The 22,065-nt window shown below is 37.4% G+C and overlaps 1 protein-coding gene across 1 annotated transcript in view; it reads right to left on the bottom strand.

Moving 5' to 3' along the window:
• The window catches only part of MCTP2 (multiple C2 and transmembrane domain containing 2), a 104,048-nt gene that overhangs the window by 24,889 nt on the left and 57,094 nt on the right, over positions 1 to 22,065 (bottom strand). Inside the window, exons 15-16 of the mRNA XM_032194522.1 lie at positions 21,974 to 22,048; positions 21,061 to 21,180 (exon numbers count right to left, since the gene is read on the bottom strand). Coding sequence (XP_032050413.1) covers positions 21,061 to 21,180; positions 21,974 to 22,048 — 195 coding nt within the window. The remainder of the gene's footprint in view (positions 1 to 21,060; positions 21,181 to 21,973; positions 22,049 to 22,065) is intronic.

Raw genomic sequence — 22,065 nt, 5'->3', positions numbered from 1 at the left:
TCAGCCTGTTGGAGAAGGTTGCATGTACATAATGTCCCTGGGTTATATGTGAACTCAGTCTCATCTTAACGCAGCAAAAAGACTCCACTGGCAGTCAGCTATGCAAAGTCCTACAGAAGTCAATGAAGCTCTTGAAGAACCTCTCTTCATTCATTCAGTTGCAGGACTTGAACCAATTTTAGTGCATCTGTCATCATCCTATATGAACATCGCTCCGCTCAGTTGCAAGTATAATACAACCTTGTAATCACAGGTCATTTAGGCAAGATACAAAATCAAGACCTTGGTGATTTTAGATCCAACAGTATATTTTGTGTATTATTAAGTTTCAGACCTTAAATAAAACTTAAAATCTAATTACAAAATCCCAGTGTAGTCTCAACTGATAGCTGAGGCATCCTGTCGCTTCCTTTCTAATGCTGACTGGTTAATCAGCTGCTGAGTTATAGCTCAGACAGCAACACTTTGATAGAGCTCCCACATCTACTTAAGAAGAGTTGCTTTACTGCTACCATCGCAGCAGAGGAGCTTTCATTACTGTGACACAACACAGATACAAGACAAATTGATTTAGCTATTCAGAAATTATTTAGCCTCCGAGGTATGGGAAACGATTGCTGTGAACATACAGTACATCATAAAAGTTCAGAGGGTGTTTATAAACTGAATAGAAATATTTCTGCATTCTAACAGTCTTTTCACTAGTTCTGCAGCATCAGCCATCAAAGCAGTTCCCATATAAGCCCATGACCTATTTTTTTCAGCTCTCATGCAGCACCCGGGCACCAACAACAAAACCAAAAAGCCTGTGGTATAGACACCTACTCCCCAAATGGGCTTTCTGTTATGCATGTTTTTATTTTCTCCCCAGTGATACCTTATGTTTGGGAGAAGCTCCCGCATTATCCTCCTCAAATTATTTTCTAATGACATCTTTTATCAAAACTTGAGAATGGCTCCACTGCTAACATATAATAACTACTACAAGCTTCAGTATATTCCCAATTTCTTGTAGTCACTAGTCTGTCTTTTGCCTAATACAGAGGCTGGTAAAGGAAATCACTAACAGGTTCAGATCACTTGCTCATGATCACAGTAGCCAGGGACAGAATCCAAGAGCACCCCAATTTCAAATGATCTGTTTTTTAACAAACCATACTTTATTTTTTCATGTTTCACTTCATCATTAGACCAAATTCTGTCAGACATAATCCATTACATCATTGACACCTTTTTTGCTGGGCTTCATACTGTGCATGAGAAAAGTTAAAAGGACAGTAACCAGTTTCTAAAATAAAAGTCAAGCAAGCGAAAACTAGCTTTCTGCATTACATCTCTTAATGCAATTTGAGAGTATAAAAGCCCATTATAGAACTGAGCAATTTAATTCACAGCATTACAAAACAATGATCAAAATAGAAGCAGAAATGGGATAGACATATCTGGAGGAAGAAAAAGAACTATTGAAACTAATATTTAGACTATAGTTCTACCTAGAAGAGAACAGCAACAGAACAGCCTTGGAGAAAGGACCACTTGATTTCAGCTGATTAATGTGTTGCTATTTCAAAGGGCCTAATAACTACAAGTTAAAGCTCTGGAGGTTTGGAAGCCGTTTCATCTGAAAATCATTGAAGAGGGGTCCAACTGTTCCTGTCAAGAAGCATGGAGTTTGAACAACCATGAGAGTGGCCCTTTTGACAGCAGTACAAAAGATGAGAGAAGGCAGTCTCAACTGAAAGTAAAAACAAACCCTTAGAAACACGTTTCAAATCTGTTTTTTCTGCCCCTCTGGTTCTAATTTAGGATCTGACTATTAAGAACAGATTTTAGACGGGTGTCCACTAAAGTATGCCCATAAAACATTTGTCACCAGCAAACCCACAGTCATGGGATAGAACAGTTTTAAGATGTTTAGAAGCCTAGCATTAGATGGGACTTTCTGGGCAATTTTTCTGCACAGTAATTTTCCCAAATGACTTAGAATTTAAAAAAAAAAAAAAAAAAAAAAAAAAAAAGCTTTCATTGGCCTGGTAAGTCTTTCTAGAGAAGTAAAAGATGCTATGTGCTATGTTGTATAACAGAATAACTCTTGGAAAACAACAGTGATGGGGAAGAGAGGGATACATTCCATCAGATGGAAAAAATAAAAGTGAAAGGAGATTAAATGCATGCATGATGGAACCTATGGTAAAAGGTTATTTTCTCAGCCAACATAGGCTCCAATGCTAATGAAATGCCTCATCAGTGGAGCTGTGAAAAATATTATTTGAAACTTCAGGTTTCAAAACCACACACAATTTGACCGAAGTCTAAATGACTAACAGCTTTGTCAAAAGTTTCCTTGCAATTTATAAACACGGTCTACACAACTCATGAAGTCAGGAGAAAAAAACAAGCTAATACTACTCAAAGTTATCTGTTTTGAACTAACCCAAAACACTGATTTTGATTTGATGTTCCCCTCCATTTGCAGGGGAGAGGAACTGCATGTTTCTAACTTATTTTGAGGTTATGTAGTCTCAAGTTACCATGTATGCAAAAATTGACTGTTTAAAAAGAAGAGAAGTTTCTGCAGCTCGGTATTCAGGAACAAACTCTCTAGCATTTTTTTTTTTATTCTTTTTGAAGCCTTCTGTCCTTCTGCCCCAAACAAAATACAGGACATTAGCCAATAGTGTAAGACACTGGCTCTCCAAAAGGGCATTTAAATCCCTTGGAGGCAATAAGCTTGTTGACAACAAATTATTTTTGACAGATATTTATTCCTGTCCTTAGAAAGGGAGAGTAAAAGAGTCAGAGGAATAGTGGACACACCCACTTAAAACAGGAAACTCATGCATGTGTATGTACCTGCTTACACAGAAGCATCGCCTTCAGATAACAGGCAATATAGATGCACTAACATGGTGCTGCGATCAGGCTAACAGAAACCAGAGTATATCATGTGGGCCCATGTGAACACAGTAGCAGTCTTTGCAGTTCTGGGATGGCTTGTGTATTTGATGAGGAAGATATATTTAAAATAAATAAATAAATAAAGCCTGCAACAGAGGCTGCAAACAATTAGTTTAAAATAGCTCCACTACAAGGCAGAGCAAATAAAAGTTGAGACAGTTATAAAGAATGCATTTTCCAGTAATGTCCCCCTTCCAAATAATTTCTTCTTATAGTAGACCTTCTTCCAAAGAGATGCACTCCAGCATTCCTCCTTCCCATATCCATGGGATGCTTCATCACTGTGCCATGCTCAGCTGAGAGCTACCTAAACTCCAGGCACCAAGCTGGAGCTCGAGGAGGGGTCAGCGATGAGCAAAGTCACTCCCTCATTGCAATGCAGTAACAAAGAATGTGGCAGGAAGAGAAATTATACTTAAACAGACCAGCACTGTCAGAAGAAACCTCTGGATTCAGTCTGCTTTGTGCATCCAGGAAGAGAACACAGAACATCTCAAGAACGGTATGGTGTGTATGTTGTATTGAGTGGGGATGACCAAAATTAAAAATGACCTGAGGGAATGGAAGGTCTTAAATATTTATGCCATGCTATGAATTATCCCTGCATTTTTCCATACATACCATCTGTGTACAACCTGCTAATTTCATGGATATAAGACAGGAAAAAGTTTAGCTCTTCTACATAAGTGTTCTGTTGCAAGGGCAAACACTACTGGAATTTAAAAAGAAAGAGGAAAAAAAAAATCCACCTAAACACTCCAAATCCAAAACAGAACACCAAGCTGTGCCTCAGTATAGCTCAGTCTGGGCATTAGATGTACGTCACGGAATAGAACTGAGGATTAGGAGTAAGGGGGTTGCTTACATAGCACAATTTGCTACCATGTGGATCTCACTCTATTTTGCATATATCACCTTAGGTAACAAAAACTGCATGGTCACGTTTGCCCATCTCAGTAGTCTGTGTAAATCAAGCCAAGCAAGACAGCTACAAAGGCTTGTCCTGCTGCCACAGCCACACATCCCAGCTCTACTTGTCCCAGCTGCAGCATTCTGAGAAAGTGGCAGTGGATGAGGTTATCAGGGGAGAGAAACAGGAGGTGTCTGATCTGTGCTTGACAATTTATGTTGCATGTGGTGGTGCAAGAAAGAAAATGAGCAATGACTTCGAAGTAAGGAGGCAGGATTGGAACTACACTCACCAGGGTCACAATTTTAATGGCAGTTTGAACATTAAAAAAAATAATACTCCTTACTCATAACAAAATAAGACATGAAAATCAACAAACCAGCAAAAAAAAATCCCTTAAGAACACACAAGAAATCTCATACTGTTTAAGTCAGTATGTGTTAGGGCCATTTTTATCACTGTCTGGTTTAGACTCTTCAGGGGGATCTCATTTTTTTTTGCTGCTGCAAGGAAGTAGAAACTCATTTGTGTTTTAAATGAAAGCTGTGATTCATGTGCAATCACAGGACTCTAAGAAATGGAGCTCTAAGAAAAGCATGTTATTCTGCAAAAAGTCGCAGTGAAATCAGAAGAGTTGACAATATTACGATCTGTTCTCCACCATCCTCTTGGGACGCTGCTTTTGGCAACTCAATCAAGGAAGGCTGTGGTGCTACATTTAAGGGTACCTGACTGCAAACACTTACAGAACGTCCACACTTGGATACTGGATAACATTACAGAACAAGAACTAAACAAGAAACAAAAACCCTATCCCCCCCCACCAAAAAAAAAAAAAAAAGGGGGGTTCCTTTATTTTGATTATTTTCATTACATTAATGAGATTAGCCAGCCCAGGAAATTAAAAACAAGATCCTTAGAGATTTTTCTTTAATGAGGGGTCAGGGAAGAGCTGCCTGGTTCAAGTTTATTTCAATGAATGCATCACACCTCTTAAGTTTATATGTAAATTAAAATTTATATATTGCATTGCAGATATTTGAAGACTACCTGTCAAATGTTACCACAAACAATATTCAACACAAAAAGTTTTATCTGGAATAGGGTATCAACTTTTTCCTTTAGGACATACACATTTAAACCCCAAAGCAGAGCAGCCCACCACAAGTCTATTAGGATGCCTCCATACAGTTTTCTTGTGGCTGCACTTCCTCTTTTATCCCTAACCTCAAAATAAGTTAATCAAAACAAAAGCAACTACAACACCAGTAGTTTTGGGGTTCTATATTTATATATGCACAACGGTTTTACAATAAAAGACTTCACATCTTTTCAGACTGCAGACACTGAAGAAATAGCTGTTTGCTAGCATGCTGACTGGTCTAATTTTTCCCTTATGTTTTTATCTAATGTATTTTACATTTCCTGAGCCAAGTAAAATACAGTTAAAGACCCTCAAGCAATAAAGCTTAAAAATTAAGGGAAGAAAAATTGCAACAGTTTTCTATCTTTCGGGGTAATCCACTGGGAGTGGATCAGGGGAATAAATCTGCATGTTATTTCTAAAGGGGTAACTATGACAGACAAAGGCAATGGAGGAAGATCTTACAACAAAGGGGAGGAAGGCATTCCAAACAAAAATATGTTGCTTTATATTGTAGCTAAATTAAATGGTCATTTTTATCGCTAATATTTTGGTTATGTTTATCAGTAGGGTCATAGTTTCAGAATTGCTCTCATACAGAAGAAGTTATGATCTATTTTTAGGGAAGACAGGCACTATGCAAGTTAAAAGCCTGATCCTATAGTAAATAATTCTTCCAGTAAGTGTCAGAAAAAATATCCGTGCTATTTAAAAGGAGGAAAAAATGTAGGTTAATTTTATTTATTCTGGATAAGGTGAACACCTTAAAAGGGTCATGAAAAAAATTATCATTAGCTAAGCTGATAAATGTCCACTTAGTTTGGAGACATATTTGTTAACATTGTGAGAAACACTAGCAGTAAGGGTCAGATGATGACGTAACTATACAGTAAATGGAAAGAGTATTTGGTGGAAGTGTTCTTTAACTTTGGACAATCAACATTGGGTTACAATTGGTAGCAAATGGGACATTTAAGCAATATGCTTAAATTACTTTAATGACTTTCCTCCTTCATGTTCATAGATATGAACGAGTAAAGCAAAAAAGACTCTTAATAAAGCAAGCATATTTAATTAGACTTAATTCAGAATACAGTGGCAGGAGAATCACACATTTGTTCCCTGGCAATCTCCAGATATGGCACGGAAAAAAAAAAAAAATAGGTTGCAGTATACCCACATATAGAGGTACTTGTACTCAGAAATGTTTCATAACTGTCTGGCATGTGTTTCTCCAAAGCCTCCAGTCTTAGCAATGCTTCCAGACTAAAACAGAGCAGAAGGAGCAAAGCATTGGTTTGGGTTTCTTTGTTGTGTTTTTTACTTGTTTGTTTTTGTTTGGTTTTGGGGGGTGTTAAGTAGTTACCAAAAATATTCAAAAAAAATTAAAAATCCCACTAAGCCCATAGTAGAAAAACAGAAATCTAAAAACATCTATGAAGCAATGCAGCAAGATGGCATCCTTTCAGGCAAAGGATTTCAGACAATTCTCGTGTGCATACAGGGTTCCCCACCACAGCTTCCATCAGCCACCCTGTGCCAGAGCCCAGAAGTACCCTTCATCTACCCAAAACCAATTCTCCACAATCAAAAGTAGAGCAAAAATCATAATCGAATCCCAGTCTTCCCCATATCTCACAAGCGCACAATGAATGCTCAGAACAGTCAGAGTGATTCAATGCACTTAAATAATTTTAGCAGGTTCATAATCCGCTGAGAGACAAAATTGTTGCATTACAGAACAAATGCATGAAGATGACTGCTATACTCACTGTACTATATCCTAAATATGTTGCTATTGTAAGGTAGCAACAACTGCAAAGATCCAAAAAAAATATCCTAAGTATTGACAACATCACCATGTAATAGAGATTTTCCACTAACAGACCTATAGCATCTTGCTTTCCAAAACACAGAACAATAAAGGAAAAAAAAAAGTTGCAAGACTCTTGCAATTTCAGGCAGCTGTTCAGGTAAAACTAAAGCCAGAAGATTGTTTATTTTAATAAAGCTATTATATGTGCAGCTTCAAATTAGGAATGGCAGGAGACCAGGGGATGCCTAAACCATCACCACCTGTTTGCCCTGAAAATCAATTAAAGTCACACTATCACAGCAATCCCTTCTTAGCTAATAAAAGTTATACAGCTTCAACGTGTGACTTTAGGTGCTTTGTGGGAATGTGCCTGAAATCTAAAGCCTTAGTCTTGTGTTACTTTGATAGTAAACACAGCTATGAACTAACCACTGTAAAACCTGCCTTTTTGGGGTTAGAGAAGGTGTTAAGGGAAAAGAGATTCTGAACTGTTGTTTTGATGCAGTGGATTGAACTAATATTCAGTAAATTCTAACAATCCAGCCAAGAACATTATATAGAGTTTTAAATAAGAAAAAACTCAAGTCCTTTATGACACATGCCTGTTCAACATATTCTGTGCTACAGAACAGATCCAACTTTACAAGTTGCAAGCAAGGGCAGTAGAGACATCCCAAGTGTTTTAGTAATTAAACGAATATGCATAATGAACCATATGCCCAAAGGGCCTGTTCTTCTTGTGGGCCAGATTTTTGTTTGAATTTTTAATTTTTATATACAGATGAAACATTTCATGTAATATAGCAACAGTGCAAAGGAACATGCTATGCAGAAAAGGAAGGAGGAACTACCCATGTGAGAACGATCAGAATACACTTGATGAATTCTGCTCCTCAATTTCCGATTCAGAGCCAAGAGGGCTTTTTTTTAAAAAAAAAAATAAAATCATTTTCTCCTTTGAACAGCTGTATTAGTCATCTGCTCAGAGTCTAGAAAAGATGCATTAAAAATATATATTTATATAGGTCATATTTATACATTTTTGTGTGTGAAATGGATTATATATATCAACATATTTAGATGCTACAAAACTAGAAAACCACTGACACTGTCAAATTCTAAAGCCTCCAATCCACCAAAAAGAAAGAGAAGAAAAAAAAAAAAAAAGAAAAAAAAAAACACCCTACTGGGTGGTTTTCTGTTTGGCAGGTCCTGTGGTGTTATGTGAGCTGCGGTAAAATGGGACGCACTCACATCTGTCTGTGAAACAGGAATGGACATTTTTTAAAAGATGGGTCAAATTCCCCTCTTGTTACAACAGTGTTACCCTACTGTGAACATCAGGATACCATGGCCCTGCTGCAGAAATATTAAATGCTCCAAGTTCTCTCAGTGTTGAACCATGTTTCTCCTTCCCTAGTAACATTCACCCTTTTCCATCCCTAACTCATAAAGTGGTTCTCTAAGCAAGAGAACATAAACCACTGCAATAGATCAGTCCTTTAACCAGCAACAAAACTACCTGGTGCTTCCAGCTAATTTTCAAATAACTAGATTGCAGAATAATAAGAACTATAAACTGCCTCTTTTAAGTAGCTTTGATCCATCGGACAAATTTATATTCTGCTTTGTAAAACAAGTATTGGGGTCTTGTCACTGTGGACATGCTGGTTAAGGGGCAGAAAAGCTTTTCTGCAGGAGCTTTACTGCTTTACTTGTTATTTATTTATTTTATATGTGACTTGGGCTCTACAGACCAAGGGAAATCAGAACCCTTCTTAGATTTTGTTTGGGAAAGGAAAAGTTTTGGATAAATAGCAATGAGTGTCTCACAGTAGCTCAGATTATAGCGCTGTACATCATATAAACAAGCAGCATTACAGTGGCAGTTCCATGCGCCGGCTTGGTGCCATAGAGATAGAGTGAGGAAGCATCGACCATGCTGTAAGAAATACAGCTAGCCTGATCTGCTTTGGAATTAAAAGAGTGGATTTTCAACAAACTCAGGAAGTTAAACTTTTCATGGGACTTAGGAAGTTCCCACCACCAAATGAAAAAGTATGCCTGTAAAATCAATCCCGACCCTAATGTTAAAAGTATTCAAAAGCTGAAATAACAAAGTTGTAAATAGTTGCATTTGTAGGTCTCAGTCCTAATTCAGGGTTTAAGCTTTTGATACTGCTTGGTTTATGTGATCTAGTGGTCTCCGTGGAAAGACAGATAAACTTCAACGGCTGTCAGAAGACAAAAATTGACATGGAGCATCACCTTTCCCGACTGTTTAAATCCTTTAAGGAAGTGTTGGAGCAATTAGAGAGGGAGTCTAATCTTTGCAGAGTGCATTAACACTCTCCGACCTCCCAGACAATAGATCAGACCTCAGACACATAATGCTTCCCTAAGGCTTTTTAACCAGAGCATTTGATCTCATAGTCACTCCGTATGTGCTACTATAGGTATCGGTGTATAAGACAGTGTGCGTTAGGCACTAACAGACCACTAACCGTACCAGTATTCACACAAATTTTAAAATAGCAGGAAAGCCATTGCAGTGCATGCTGTTACAGAGCTATGACTTCCCAGGAAAAGAAAAAAAAAAGGAAAAAAAAAAAAAAAACAAAAAAAACAGAGTAGCTCTGCAAAATATCTTCATTTTTAATAATCTCATATTTCCTTTCTGTCAACACTGTTTACTTCCCAGTTTTGGAATATAAATCTATTTTTAAAAGGCATAGATTAGTTTGTTATTCATAGAAACATTATCTGATAATAATTTCAAAATACTTTATTTCTTAACCCCTATGGAGGGACGTGAGGGAAAGGGAATTAGGAAGACAGGTCTAGTTTATTAAGGAAATTGAAATACATCATTGCAAATAATTTTCCCAAATGTGCACAAGAAAGTATCTGGGGGAGTTTTCTTAACTGCTAGAATAAGTCACCATCTAATTCCTGATGGACATGTTCTCTGAAAAAAAAATGCTAATATTACTGTATCAATTATATATTTCTCATTTAATATTCTAAACATTGTAAGAAAAGTTGCTCAGTGTATTTTTTTAATGGAATTAGACTTCCTTGCCATTATGTTCTGACAGAGGCCATGTCTAAACACTCACATGGACAATTCATAATGGGATTTTAAGACCAGCTAGCTGGATTCCCACCCACTGCTAAATAATGAGCACTGCAGTCTCACTAAGCATTTCCCCCCACCCCCACGTGATGTATTTGGGGTACAATGCTAGCTAACAACACTTTATATGAATCTACTAATATTTTGCTTCAGGATTTTGTTTTACTTTTCTAGAAATACAAAAAGTGGCTTTTGTGAAGTACTTGCTTTGCAAATATTTGTTGCTGCTCTTTAAATGTGTATCTCAAATTTGTCAAACCAAGTGCATCAAAAATGACAAAAAGGTCACATATACCTAGTATATTTAAAAACAAATGAGCCTTCAAAGTCAAAGTGTAATGCAGTTATTTCTAATCTGAACAAACAATAGACTGCATCTAATGAAAGTTGACAATTGGCTCTGATACAAAGCTGTGCAGCTCCTCTATTCCATTAAAAGATGAAAGCTGAAGGAAAGTACAGAAGACAGCAACTTCTCTCAAAAAGCAAGTAGAAAGTTCTGAATCTCAACTAGCAGAGCACATGAAGGCTGCTTTGTTATTTTTATATATGTATTTTTTGTGGACACTTCTGCTCACATACCACACTCATCTCTCATTAAACGTGCTAGCTTTCCATGGGTAAAGTTAAGGCTCAAATAAATCAACAAATTAGACAAGTACAAAACACTACGTCTTACATATTTATTAACACTTCTCAATATCACAGTGCTGGCTTTTAAACAAAAAAGCACCTGAAACCAAGCTAAACTTGAATAAAATGTAGGTTGACAATTAAGACTAATATAGTTAATTTTAATGAAGCAGTGGAGAAAGAGATCAAATCTCAGGGATGCTACTGGTGCCAGTGTAATCCTTTACTGTGGCAGCAGTCAAATTTATTAACAATCAATAGAACAGACTTTTAAAATCAGATTTCTGGGATTTTTCAGTTAGACTAGTGCTCCAGCTTTATTCCCCAGTGAACGCTAAAAAATAGAAGAATTATTCTGTTGTGGGGTACTTTTATTACTACTGCTATCCTTAAACAACCTTATATCCAACACCCGAGAACTTCCCAGATGCTTAAGACTAACCTCTGAGTCAAATCAATTATTAGTTGCTAGTGCAGGAAAGTAAAACAAAGAACAGGCTTCTTTAAAAAAAAAAATAAAAATAAAAAATAAAAATAAGTCTTTGCTCTGTAGTTTCTATACTAATCCTCTTTTATTTCAGATCTTGCAAAGGATCCAACTCTTTCTCATTTAAAAGAAAAAAAAAAAAAAAAAAAAGAGTAGTAGAATGCTTTAAGAGAAACCCCTCAAGGTGCATCTGTCTCCATCATAAAAGCCAAAATGTTGTGTTACCTTCAAATATGAAATTTCTTCCAGTTGTCAACATTTCTGCAACTAGTGTTAGATTAGCGCTGAGAGAACTGGTGAATTAAATTAAAAATAAAATAGTTCAAGCAAGAAAAAGAAAACCTGCCAGAAAAATCTGACAAAAGCATGAAAGTCAGAGCTGGCTCATTCATGAGAGGCCATCGCCACCTACAGGATTTTTCTTCCTCTTCTGAAAACCTGCTAGTCGTATTCAAGCAGGATTTACTCCACAGAGGATAGAAATTTTTAACCAATGTTAAATAATATAGGTTTCCTGAAATAAATGGACTTGCAGTGACTTAAACCACCTACAGATATGTCTCTACTTATTCCATCACTTCAAAAGAATAAGAATTGCCTATTTCCAGAGAATGCACTGTTTTAAGTTAACATCTTATAAATAAAGGATTTGTCTTTTTTTGAAGAAAAAGATGAAGAAAAAACACAAAATATTGATAGGGTTGCTCCACTGATAACAGAGGAGATAATTGTCAATGCCTAAAATCTTTCTGTAAAACTAGGTGTTTTAAAATACTTTCTAAGAGATGCCAGCTCAAAGTAATGTGAATGAAACAAAACCAAGCAGATCTGGACCGAAGGAAAATCAGTACACCTAGGTTCTTGGAGGGGGCGGCACATTAAGAAAGAAAAAGAATTTTTACATCTAATGAAGATTTCACTTCCTAATAGGACTTCCTACTTTTTTTTTTTTTTCTCCTATAATTTTCTGACAAGAAACAAGAACAATACATGCTTGGACTGAACTGGATACTTTTTCCTTGTGCAGTTTTCATAGTGCACATCCCTACCAAACTCCGGGAATTTTACACAAAACCATCTGAAATTCTGTTATCTCCAGTAGCAGTGAGCAAGTAGTTTCTCTGTCTCTCTCAGTCCTGTTTAATGTGACTCTTGCACAGATATAGTCCTCAGTAAACTTGAAATACTAATCTCACTTTCATTTAAATAAAGTGAGCTTTCAGGAAAGGCAACAGATAAATTGGGAAAATAAGTGATGGGATCCTGATATGCAATATCATCTCTTTAGGACCAAATAAATTGGCAAATGATAACAAATTCCTGTTGTTTGTTAACCTATTAATTACTTGATAGGAATTAAAATTTACTGCTTTCTCACAAATTTGGAAGTTCCTCTAAAGAATCTAAAACAGGAAAAAAATAAAAAAAAAAAAAAAGCCAATTTTTAGGCATTGTGTATTTTAGACTTTGGCAGCTCTTTTGCAGCAAATTCTTAACATTGGGTGGGAGATTTGTAAGACAGCAATAAGAATCAGGACAAAAAAAAAAAAAAAAAAAAAACAACTTTGGACATGAAAGTTTTGCAAATCTGTTGGGAATAACAGAGCCCATGACACCTTTGTGGATAGCAAATCTGATCTTTATAAAATAGTGTTTTTGTTTTTGTTTTAAAGACAAAAAAAAAAAAAAAAAAGAGTAAAGACTAGACTCCTAAGCAGGAGAACACAATGTATCTGCTGATGTGAAGTTGAAAACAGGAGTTCAGCAATGCTGAATATACAAATAAAACTAATAACAAGCAAGAGTAAAATTTTACCCTGCCAGACAAAGCAAAATAAATACAAGACATACAAAAATACATACTAAATGTACAAAACAATATAAGAGCAACAAAAATCTAACAAAACTTCAAAAGACACAAAAAAAAACTTTAAAAGACACAAGACGTTATATATTAAAAAAGAAAGGGCTTCATAAATCAAACAGCTAAAGTACAATACAATATAGCAAACTCCAGCCAGACCACAAAGAGGGTTCTCTCTTCATAAACATCAGATCAGGCTGCTAAAATTATTACCAAAGCTCTCTTGTAACTGTCACCTGTGGTGGGTATAATTACAGGCTACTGCTGCAAGCACGCCCACGTCATATGGCAATAAAAGGACCTACAGCTTGCCAAGACCAGGCAGACAATGGAGAACATACACCACCTGACGAGAGCCCAAAAAGATCAGCCAGGGAGACTAATAAAAATGACAGCTTAGAAACAAATGACAAAGCTTCAGCCACAAAAAAGGCAATATCAAATTAGCTGGAAACGCAAGCGCTGAGCAGAGTTCTCCAACAGGTCACAACTCGAGCAGAAAGCCAGTCAGAATTGTTTTCAGATGCATTTAGTTCAGGTTTTAGCTATAAAGGGCCATTTTGCCTCTCTTTTTTTTTTTTTTTTTTCTTAAACAAAAATGTTTGCTCATTTGGGGTTGGCTTTGTGAGCTGCCATTAGCCAAACAGATTAAAACTATATATGTATATACACACTTTTACATAGATACACTATATATATGTTTGTATATATATATACACTTCTAATCCAGGTCTAGACAGATAGCTAGATATTTATATGTTAATACAGGCACCTTCTATGTGCCTCTTAAGGATATATCTGTACACCCCATAACAAAGCTGAATTTCTTACTCATTACCTTAATTCTTTATTGGATGCCTTCAAACAGTCTGCATTCCTGCTGACCAACCATACAAATGCTCTTCTTCTGGCAGAATTGGGCTTTTACCTGAACACTCTGTAACGTCTAGCACATGCAACTGACATATGCAAAGGCTTTATTCATCAAGTAAAAACAATGCAATGCAATTACAAAAAGAGTGAGAGACAGGGGCTTGGGGGTCTCATTACCCGGGCTGAGTGAATTGCTCCTATGTGATGCATGCTCAGCACAGAAGGCATTGCTATCGAAGCTCCTCAACCCCAAAAGCAAGGGACTCACTTTACAGCATGCCTTGTTAAGCAGGCCCAGAGGAAAAAAACTATTATTCCTCAGATGCAAAACTGTTGTTGTTTTTGTTTTGTTCTGGAATGTTTCACTGGTAAAAAGCAAATCCTTGAACTCTGAGCTAGAAACATAAGACCACCTAGTCTTTTTAGAGTGAAAAAAAGGATCGGGGTATCAGTCGCTGCTATGCTCTATCTCACTCTGGCTCCAATGCTTCAAACTTTGTTTTTTTCAGCTTTGTTTATAGTGTTGTCAAGCTTCTAAGTGGTTATTTCCCTATTAACTTTGTCCTTGTTTGTTCTTGCATTTTTTAAAGAGCTGGAAATAACATGTGTTTACTTTGCTGTGTGTCTCTCAGCATCATCAATATTACTGTTGCTATTCCAGGAATTTTAACTGCTGCAGCAAAGCAAAGCCCAGAGTCTCAAGCTTAAATCATATTCCCCTCAACCACAAAAGAATAATACTGGAAATGTAAAATTGCTGGGAGAAGGGCAAAACCATCTCCTTTAGTTGCCCAGAGAAGCCTGTTTCTCATCCAAGCAGTTACTTGCATGTGTCAGGTAACGTGCTCAGAACGGCTTTGCATGCACAATGTTGAATTTTCACAGGCAGTGGCATGAGCAACGTGGAGGAAGCAGGATGTAAACGTTTCCTCTGTCATTAGAAAAATGCTTTTACAGGGATATAATAGCTTGAAATAAAAACATACCTCTGATCCAGCCTTTTCACGGGAGTTCAAGACAATAATTTTTAAAGATGTGACTTTGCCAGGGATTTACAGAGGCAAAGAGCAGAGGAAATGTTAGGGACACTGAAGAACTAGTTACTAGACCAAATTCTCAAAACACTGCCTCTGACTGCTCTTCCAGTGCTAGCTCTAGTCTTAAATATGATTTTTTTATTATTATTTTTTCATCAGAGTGCTATTTCTCAGCTTTCCTATTTAAAAAGGGACGGCATTCATCTCTTTTCCAATTGCTTCTTTAAAACTGCAGCAAAGCATAAGCTACAAATGGGCTGAGAAAAGCCCTCAGCAAAAGCTCTACAGTAAAGCGGAAGTGAGGACCATCTCTTTTGCATTAATACTTTTTTTTCTTTTTTTTTTTTTTAAGCTTTTTCTTTTTCCAAGTTCCCTATTCAGTGTTTGAAGAATACTCATTCTTCTCTCTTTAGGAATACATCTATTCATTTTATTTAGCTTTTTAATGTGGAGGCATTTTAATCTACCATTACTTTAATGCTGTTCCCAACTAGTTTGGGAACAATGATTTATATTTCATCTTCAGCTATGAGGATAAAAAAAGGAGAAATAAAGACTATACCCTTCTCATCAGTTACACATGTAGTAATGGTGGGGTGGATTGTGCTTTGTATCAGAGAACTGCTTGTTCAAAATTCACAGGGCAAATAAGAAGAAATACAGGAGCTCATGTGAGAGAGCATCTTCCTCCCTCTCCCTGTAGGAGAAATGTTACCATCTACTGGTAATTCAGAAGTAAAGTTTCACTGAAACTTATCTTCTATCCTTCTGTTTGGTTGGCCAGAGGTCCAAGAGATGATTGGCGACTTGGTATCTATCCTAAATTGTTCAGATTTCATTGTTTTCATTTCTCCATAGATTTCACATGTTCCCTGTAAAACTTTTGCCCCAAACACTTCCTTTTATTGATCTAAAACTCCCTTCCCACCAAAAAATAAATAAATAAATAAATAAATAAATAAAAGATTAAATAAATAAAATACCACTGTGTTTCAAAACAACACGAGTTAAACTGGATGTTTTACCAGCATTTTTTTTGTCATGGCCAGTGTTGAATTACATTCAGTACAAACAGGGCTGGAACATTTTGCTTTGCTTAGAAAAGTCTAGGCAAAACATGAAGAAGATGCTTGTCCACATGCAGAATGAAAGACTTTTTCCATGTTAAGGCCAGAAGGCTTAGATTTTGAGTTAAACATCTTTCCAGGGCGGGGGGACGACACGACGACATTTCCCTCTTACTGATGTGTAATTAGTGATTTTAGAGGACATTGTCAACAAGGTAATGGCCTTTTGTCTTTAAATCGTCAGTATAAATATAGCCCAGCTCAACAGGGATTAAAAATTATTCACGTCTAGTGAAATAGTTGGTGTCTCCTCTATGAGATGAGTTCAGCTGGGCTCAGATCCAGCTCTCATATCACAAGCTTAAGTGGCTGCATATTAAATCCTGTAATAAGGAGAGATGCCCAGAAGTTCATGGGCTGCACAGTTCATGGGCTCAACTCTCTCTCCCTGCTGTCCTAGATTAGGACTGAAGCAAACCGGCAAAGGGCAGCTTCACCCAGTTCACCCCATGACTCCTCACAACTTCCAGTTCCCATGTTCCAAGAGCCCAGCAACAAAAAAAGTGGGCGTTCTCCAGCTCTTTCAGGATTTACAAAAAGCTTTGGAACTCTGAACCAGAGAAGGGTGCCAAAATCCCACCTCTGCAGCAAGGAGCTCAAAAGCTTAAGTTTGGGTTTGCTGCTGTATCCACAACTCCCAGCACCTCTGCTGAGTATCCAGAAACCCCAGGGCTTTTCTGCTTTTCCATCAGCTGGCTTTTTGAGAAGCCCAAGCAGCTCCAAAATAATCCCACACTTATCATTTTCCCTGCTGCCCAGTATTCAATAACTACAGGCATTTTGATCAGAAACTCCACATTTTGACTACATTAAGTTGCATCATCATGTCTTCCTCCTGGTACTAATCCATCTTAAAAGAATTATCAGCCCCCCTGCAATGTCACTGCAAAATAAAATAAATACTGCCCGTGCTGCGTTCGTTGTCTGGCTGCCAGCTAGGGCAGAGCCTGAAAAACTGCTCCCACCTGTACCCACCCTGGCAGCAGCCTTGCTTTGCAGAGACCTGAACCTGATGCAGGGGGACACGCTGCCAGTAAAAATGAGGGATGCTGGCATGGGTTTGTGTGCAGGGACCCTGAAGCACACCAGCAGCGAGAGCTGCCAGTCACGCTGGAGGTGCGATGGTGGCTGGTTTCCCATCATTTGCCTGATCCTGTCAATGTCTTGTGGCTATCATGCAAACTTTACAAAAAAAAATACGATAGTAAGAATTCCAGTCGATATATCCTTTTAATTTGCACCAGATTATAGATTTTTTTTAATGCAATTACTGTAATTTCATTAAATGACATAATTACCATTAATGCAGAGGAAAACTGTCAATAGAAGGTGTAATTATGTTGTATAAAATCACAAGCACAATGTGCAATGATGCATAATTCCTCATGAAAATCATTCTGTGACTAAAATTAACTTTTAAAATATTTTTAAAATACATATTGTGCAGTAGGAACGATTCAGTTCTTATTATGGATTTAACTTCCACAACTGATTTGGTGAGAGAGGGAGCAGGGGGGGCAGGGAGAGCATGCATGTGGAAGGGAGAAGTAGAAATTCAGCTTAAAAGCACACTAGAAAGGTAATACAAGTTTTCATATGCACGAGGGGGAAAAACAAACAGCTTATTATCAGATACACAAGACAACTTGTAAGCAAACGTTCCCTTAGGCACATTTCACCACGCAGCTTTCTGGACACCATTAGCATAACATGGAAGCAATGTCTCAATGAAGAAAGGTGTGACAAAAGGAAGGAGTGATGAGGATGAGGCTAAAACCACAATATTTGCTCTGGAAACTGGGAGCAAATTGTCCAGGGTAGAATATGGAAATTGTCAGGCACACAAGAACATCTATAAAGAGATATATTACAGGATGCTTTTGAGGATGTTCAAAATAAAGCCCTTTTCAAGGGGTATGTTCATAGACTAGAAGGAGAAGAGTACATGGACAAAGACTTAAGATCTCTCCCAGTATAACACTATAAGCAACAATTCCCACACATGCCAATATTCTCAGGTACACACAATGTCTATCAGTGTATTGTGGTTGTTTTTTTTCTATTATTATTATTTTTTTTTGTACCAGAGCAACAATAAAGTCTACAAGAAAAATAATCCAGGAAGCCTACATGTGACTTTCCTGACCCACCACGTTTATCCTAGCACTTGTGTAACACAACTCACACTAATCCCTTTGTGCACAGGGCAAGCCTCACTGAAAGTGAATTTTAGCTTTTCTCCTCACATCACTCAACCGTATTTCCAACACCTAAAACCTCTAAACCTGAAAATGCCGATGAAAAGTATGATTTCATTTCTATACCAGAGGAAAAAAACAACACATACTCAAGCTCTTTGACTGCCTGCTCTCACAAACTAAAAAAAGCTTGGGATGATGCATCTTGTAAGAAAAACATGGTGACAGCATTTTTCTCATTCACTTGTGTCCTGCCTGCACTGTCCTGTTTCCTCTGTCCTTTTTCTCTTGTGCACCCAGAAGTAGCAGCAAATGTCCTTGTCACACTTGCAAGCTGTCAGCATTAATGGGGAGGGAGGTACACTGTAATAAAGACTAAAACAGGAAGGTGTAAGAGTCTGCGTCCTTGCCTATTGCAATGCTCTGATGATCTCTTAAAAATATTTTCTTCCATCTGGTGGTGTTTTTAGTTTGATAGCTTAAGAAAATAAGGTTCACATGCGTGAGGAGCTTTGTGCATTTTCCCTGCCTCTAGTTTTGAATGTCAGATACAAGTGGGATGTTAGCAAGGACAAATATCAGACAGGTTAAGCTTTTTCAAAGCCAGGTACTGAAGGCATATAGATGTTATTTTCTGGGGAAAGATGATTTTAAAACAATACTATTTTAATACACCTTTTATTTAAACTGTTAACAGTGGAGTACAAGTGCAGGGCAGGGCAGTACAGATGCTGCACCTATCACGCTGTGTACATATTTTCACAATTATGAACACACATACTGGAAATAGTGAGAGATAGAGAATTAGCACTTCATTATAAATGCCTGAGTGGAATTATTTCCATGTGGAAAAAATCAAATACACTTCACTTTTGGTTCGTAGAAGAAATCTGCTCTTACTATTCTTAGTCATGTATTTTTATTCCTGTCCCACTACTGACTTTCTGTAGCAAACCGGGAGCATTATGTTACCCAGTAAAAATGTTAACATCTGTAATTTGTAACCTTCCGTTTTTTTGTTCATCTTAGTTTTCACCTGGAAACAATTCCTTTTTCTATGGACTCACTTGCCCACCTTTTCTTTTTTTTTATGCCTCTCTACCACTTACAAACTTTTCCCAAGTTTAGAAAACTGAACTTCAGAGCTATAACTTCACAAGTATTTTGTTTCCTAATTGAGCAAATCTCTTAAGCACGTGCTTAGATTCCTGCTTAATGGTGATGGCAGGATGTTGGCGCTGGGATTTTACTTCCCTGCCTCTTTCCAGCACAGTGTGCACAACCGTACAATTCCCTTGTGCACAACCATACAGCTCCCTTGAACAGCCCCATACCTGCTTTAGTGATGTACCAGGGACTCCACTCTCCTACATGCCATACAAAGAGGATTTGAGAGCTGCCAATATTGCAAACAAATATGCATGCATAGCAACTCCATCTGTTTCAAGAAAAACACCATCTTAAAGGCCTAAAGGGCAAGGTGAAGTTGATTTAGGTTTTTTTCCTCTTAGCACTTTCAGTATGCATCCTACAGTGTATCAGTTAGCATCTTTAGCGTGCATCCTACAGCATATCAGTTAGCATCTCTGTTCTTCAGTAGAGAAAACACTTCAAGGTACTAGTCAGCAGCTCTTGAACCATTAATGCTAGATATGATCTAAATAAGCTTTGAACAAAAGCAGGAAAAAAAATACACAGAAAAGACGCTCTCATCCTACCTACTCTTACGTGCACATCATCCCTCTAATCTGCAGGGTGAAAGACAGCTTCTCCATCTTTGCTCTGATTTTCTTTCAATCACTTTACTTATCTGTAGCAAATACACTGTGAAGTGTTTTCCTCAAAAGAGCCTTTAAGTGACTTATAATTCACAGACAGTAAAAGGAGGAGAAATCTTGAAGATGTGGCTGCTATTTTGCTTAATCAACACTAAAAAACAAAACAAAACAAACAAACCAAAAAACACCTTTCTTTTTGCATGCTGGACCACCACAAAATGATTTTGCAACCTTTAATGGCATGCCAAACATTTCAAGCATGAAGAAAATGTCACACCGCGGAATAAAAACCAGGCAAAACCTTTTTGTGCTTGAGTGGATTATGAGAAAACTGCAAATGGGGTATTTACTATCAAGAGGAAAAAGGAGAAGACTGAAAAGTGGGACAGGCAGGTGAAGAACTTGGGTTTTTGTTTGCAGAGGGGAGATCACGCTGACCAGGCTTTCCTTTTTTTTTTTTTTTTTTTTTTTTTTTTTTTTTTTTTAAAAGCAATGTATTGTGATGGTCAGGGGAATAAATTTGTAACTGGTGACGTCAGGAGTGCTTCTTCTGTGCCACAAGGACATGTAGCGTACTCTGGGGTGGCAGCATGCAAAGCAGACACTGATAACCTGTAGCTAAATACCTCCCCATTGCAAGGGAAGATGGATGGGAAAGCAACCATCAGCTCGGTGCATCATGCAAATCAAAGATATCTCCCTGCAGTTGGTATCCACCCTCTTTGCTACAACCTCCCTCCTTTCCTAACATCCAATTTCCAAGCTCTAAAAAGGTCCAGAATAGTCACATGGTCAAACCTTCACAGGGTGGTGTCACCAAGCACACTGACTCAGGTGTCCTGAGCACAGGTCAGCAAAAGCCTCTGAACCAAGCCAAAAAAAAAAAAAAAGACCATTTCTGAAGGTCTAATTTCCATGTCCAGCAGGCCAAACACTGGCCTGGCTGCCGTTGAAATCTGTACACCCTGCAGCCGTGTAGCTACAAAATACCAATAACAGTAAACGATAAATGGCTTTACGCTGGTGGAAAGGAAGGCACGGTAACACTCGATATCTTATATCACTTAGCCTCATGCAATAAAAGAAGAAATCCACTTACCACAAATGCTATCATGCTCTTTACTGTGGACTCCCAGAGAAAGCAGCTCTGAAGGAATTGTATTGTATTCCATATTGCCATAGTGATTTTTTTCACACGATCAACATTTCTTGATAAGATCTGATAAATATTGAGTGGGAGGAGGGGAGGAGAAGAGGTGTTTAATCAAACACTCTAATATCCTACAATTGCTTCAGAAACAGGGATAATTTAAGCTACAAATGCATGCCAGGGCACATATTACAAATAAAGCTTCTATTTCAGAGACACTCTCCAGCTCCTGTCTGCTTTCTGATTACACCCATACCTTCCAGATTTTCCTTATCCCTCAGGAAAAAAAAAAAAAAAAAAAAAACACTCTTGATGCCAAAACTAAATAGAACAGTAACAGAAACCTATCTTTGCTCCCTTTCAATTTTCATAGTATAACAGTGTCTGAGGAGAAGGGCTCAAAATAATTTAATCCAAACACAGAACCTCTTCGCTATGTGTTTTGGATTAGTCCATAGAAATAAATGAGAATTTTAGCCTTATTATCGATCACCTTTATTTTAAAAAGGATAATAGCTATCATTCTAGAATCCTATGGATATTTTAACTAGCTAATTTAGACCTAAATTCTCGTTCCCAAAGAAAGGAATACAGCTTATGTTTTACTTTAGGTGCTGTGAACTGTGCAACATCTACAACAATCATTTTCCCTATTCTGAAGCACAAAGCAAAACTACTGATGCAAACTAGATCAGAAAGCAATTCTGCGTTAACACAAACAAGCCTTTAAACATACGCAGAAATACACAGAATTTACATGTGTTGTGTTTTATGCTTAAATAGGTTTTGTTCTTGCAACCATACTACAGCAACTCAAAACTTTCCAAAACAAACAAGAGCTTAGCCCAGAGACAATCTTTACCTTCTTAGAAAATTTGCAGTTCTCTTCAGTGAAACGCTTTTCTCGGGGCTTGAATGTTCTAATACTTGCTTTTACCTTAAAAAAAAAAAAAA

The sequence above is a fragment of the Aythya fuligula genome, chromosome 11 (assembly GCF_009819795.1).
Source record: "Aythya fuligula isolate bAytFul2 chromosome 11, bAytFul2.pri, whole genome shotgun sequence".
NCBI classification, from domain to species: domain Eukaryota; kingdom Metazoa; phylum Chordata; class Aves; order Anseriformes; family Anatidae; genus Aythya; species Aythya fuligula.
This window is presented reverse-complemented; position numbering and strand designations above follow the sequence as displayed.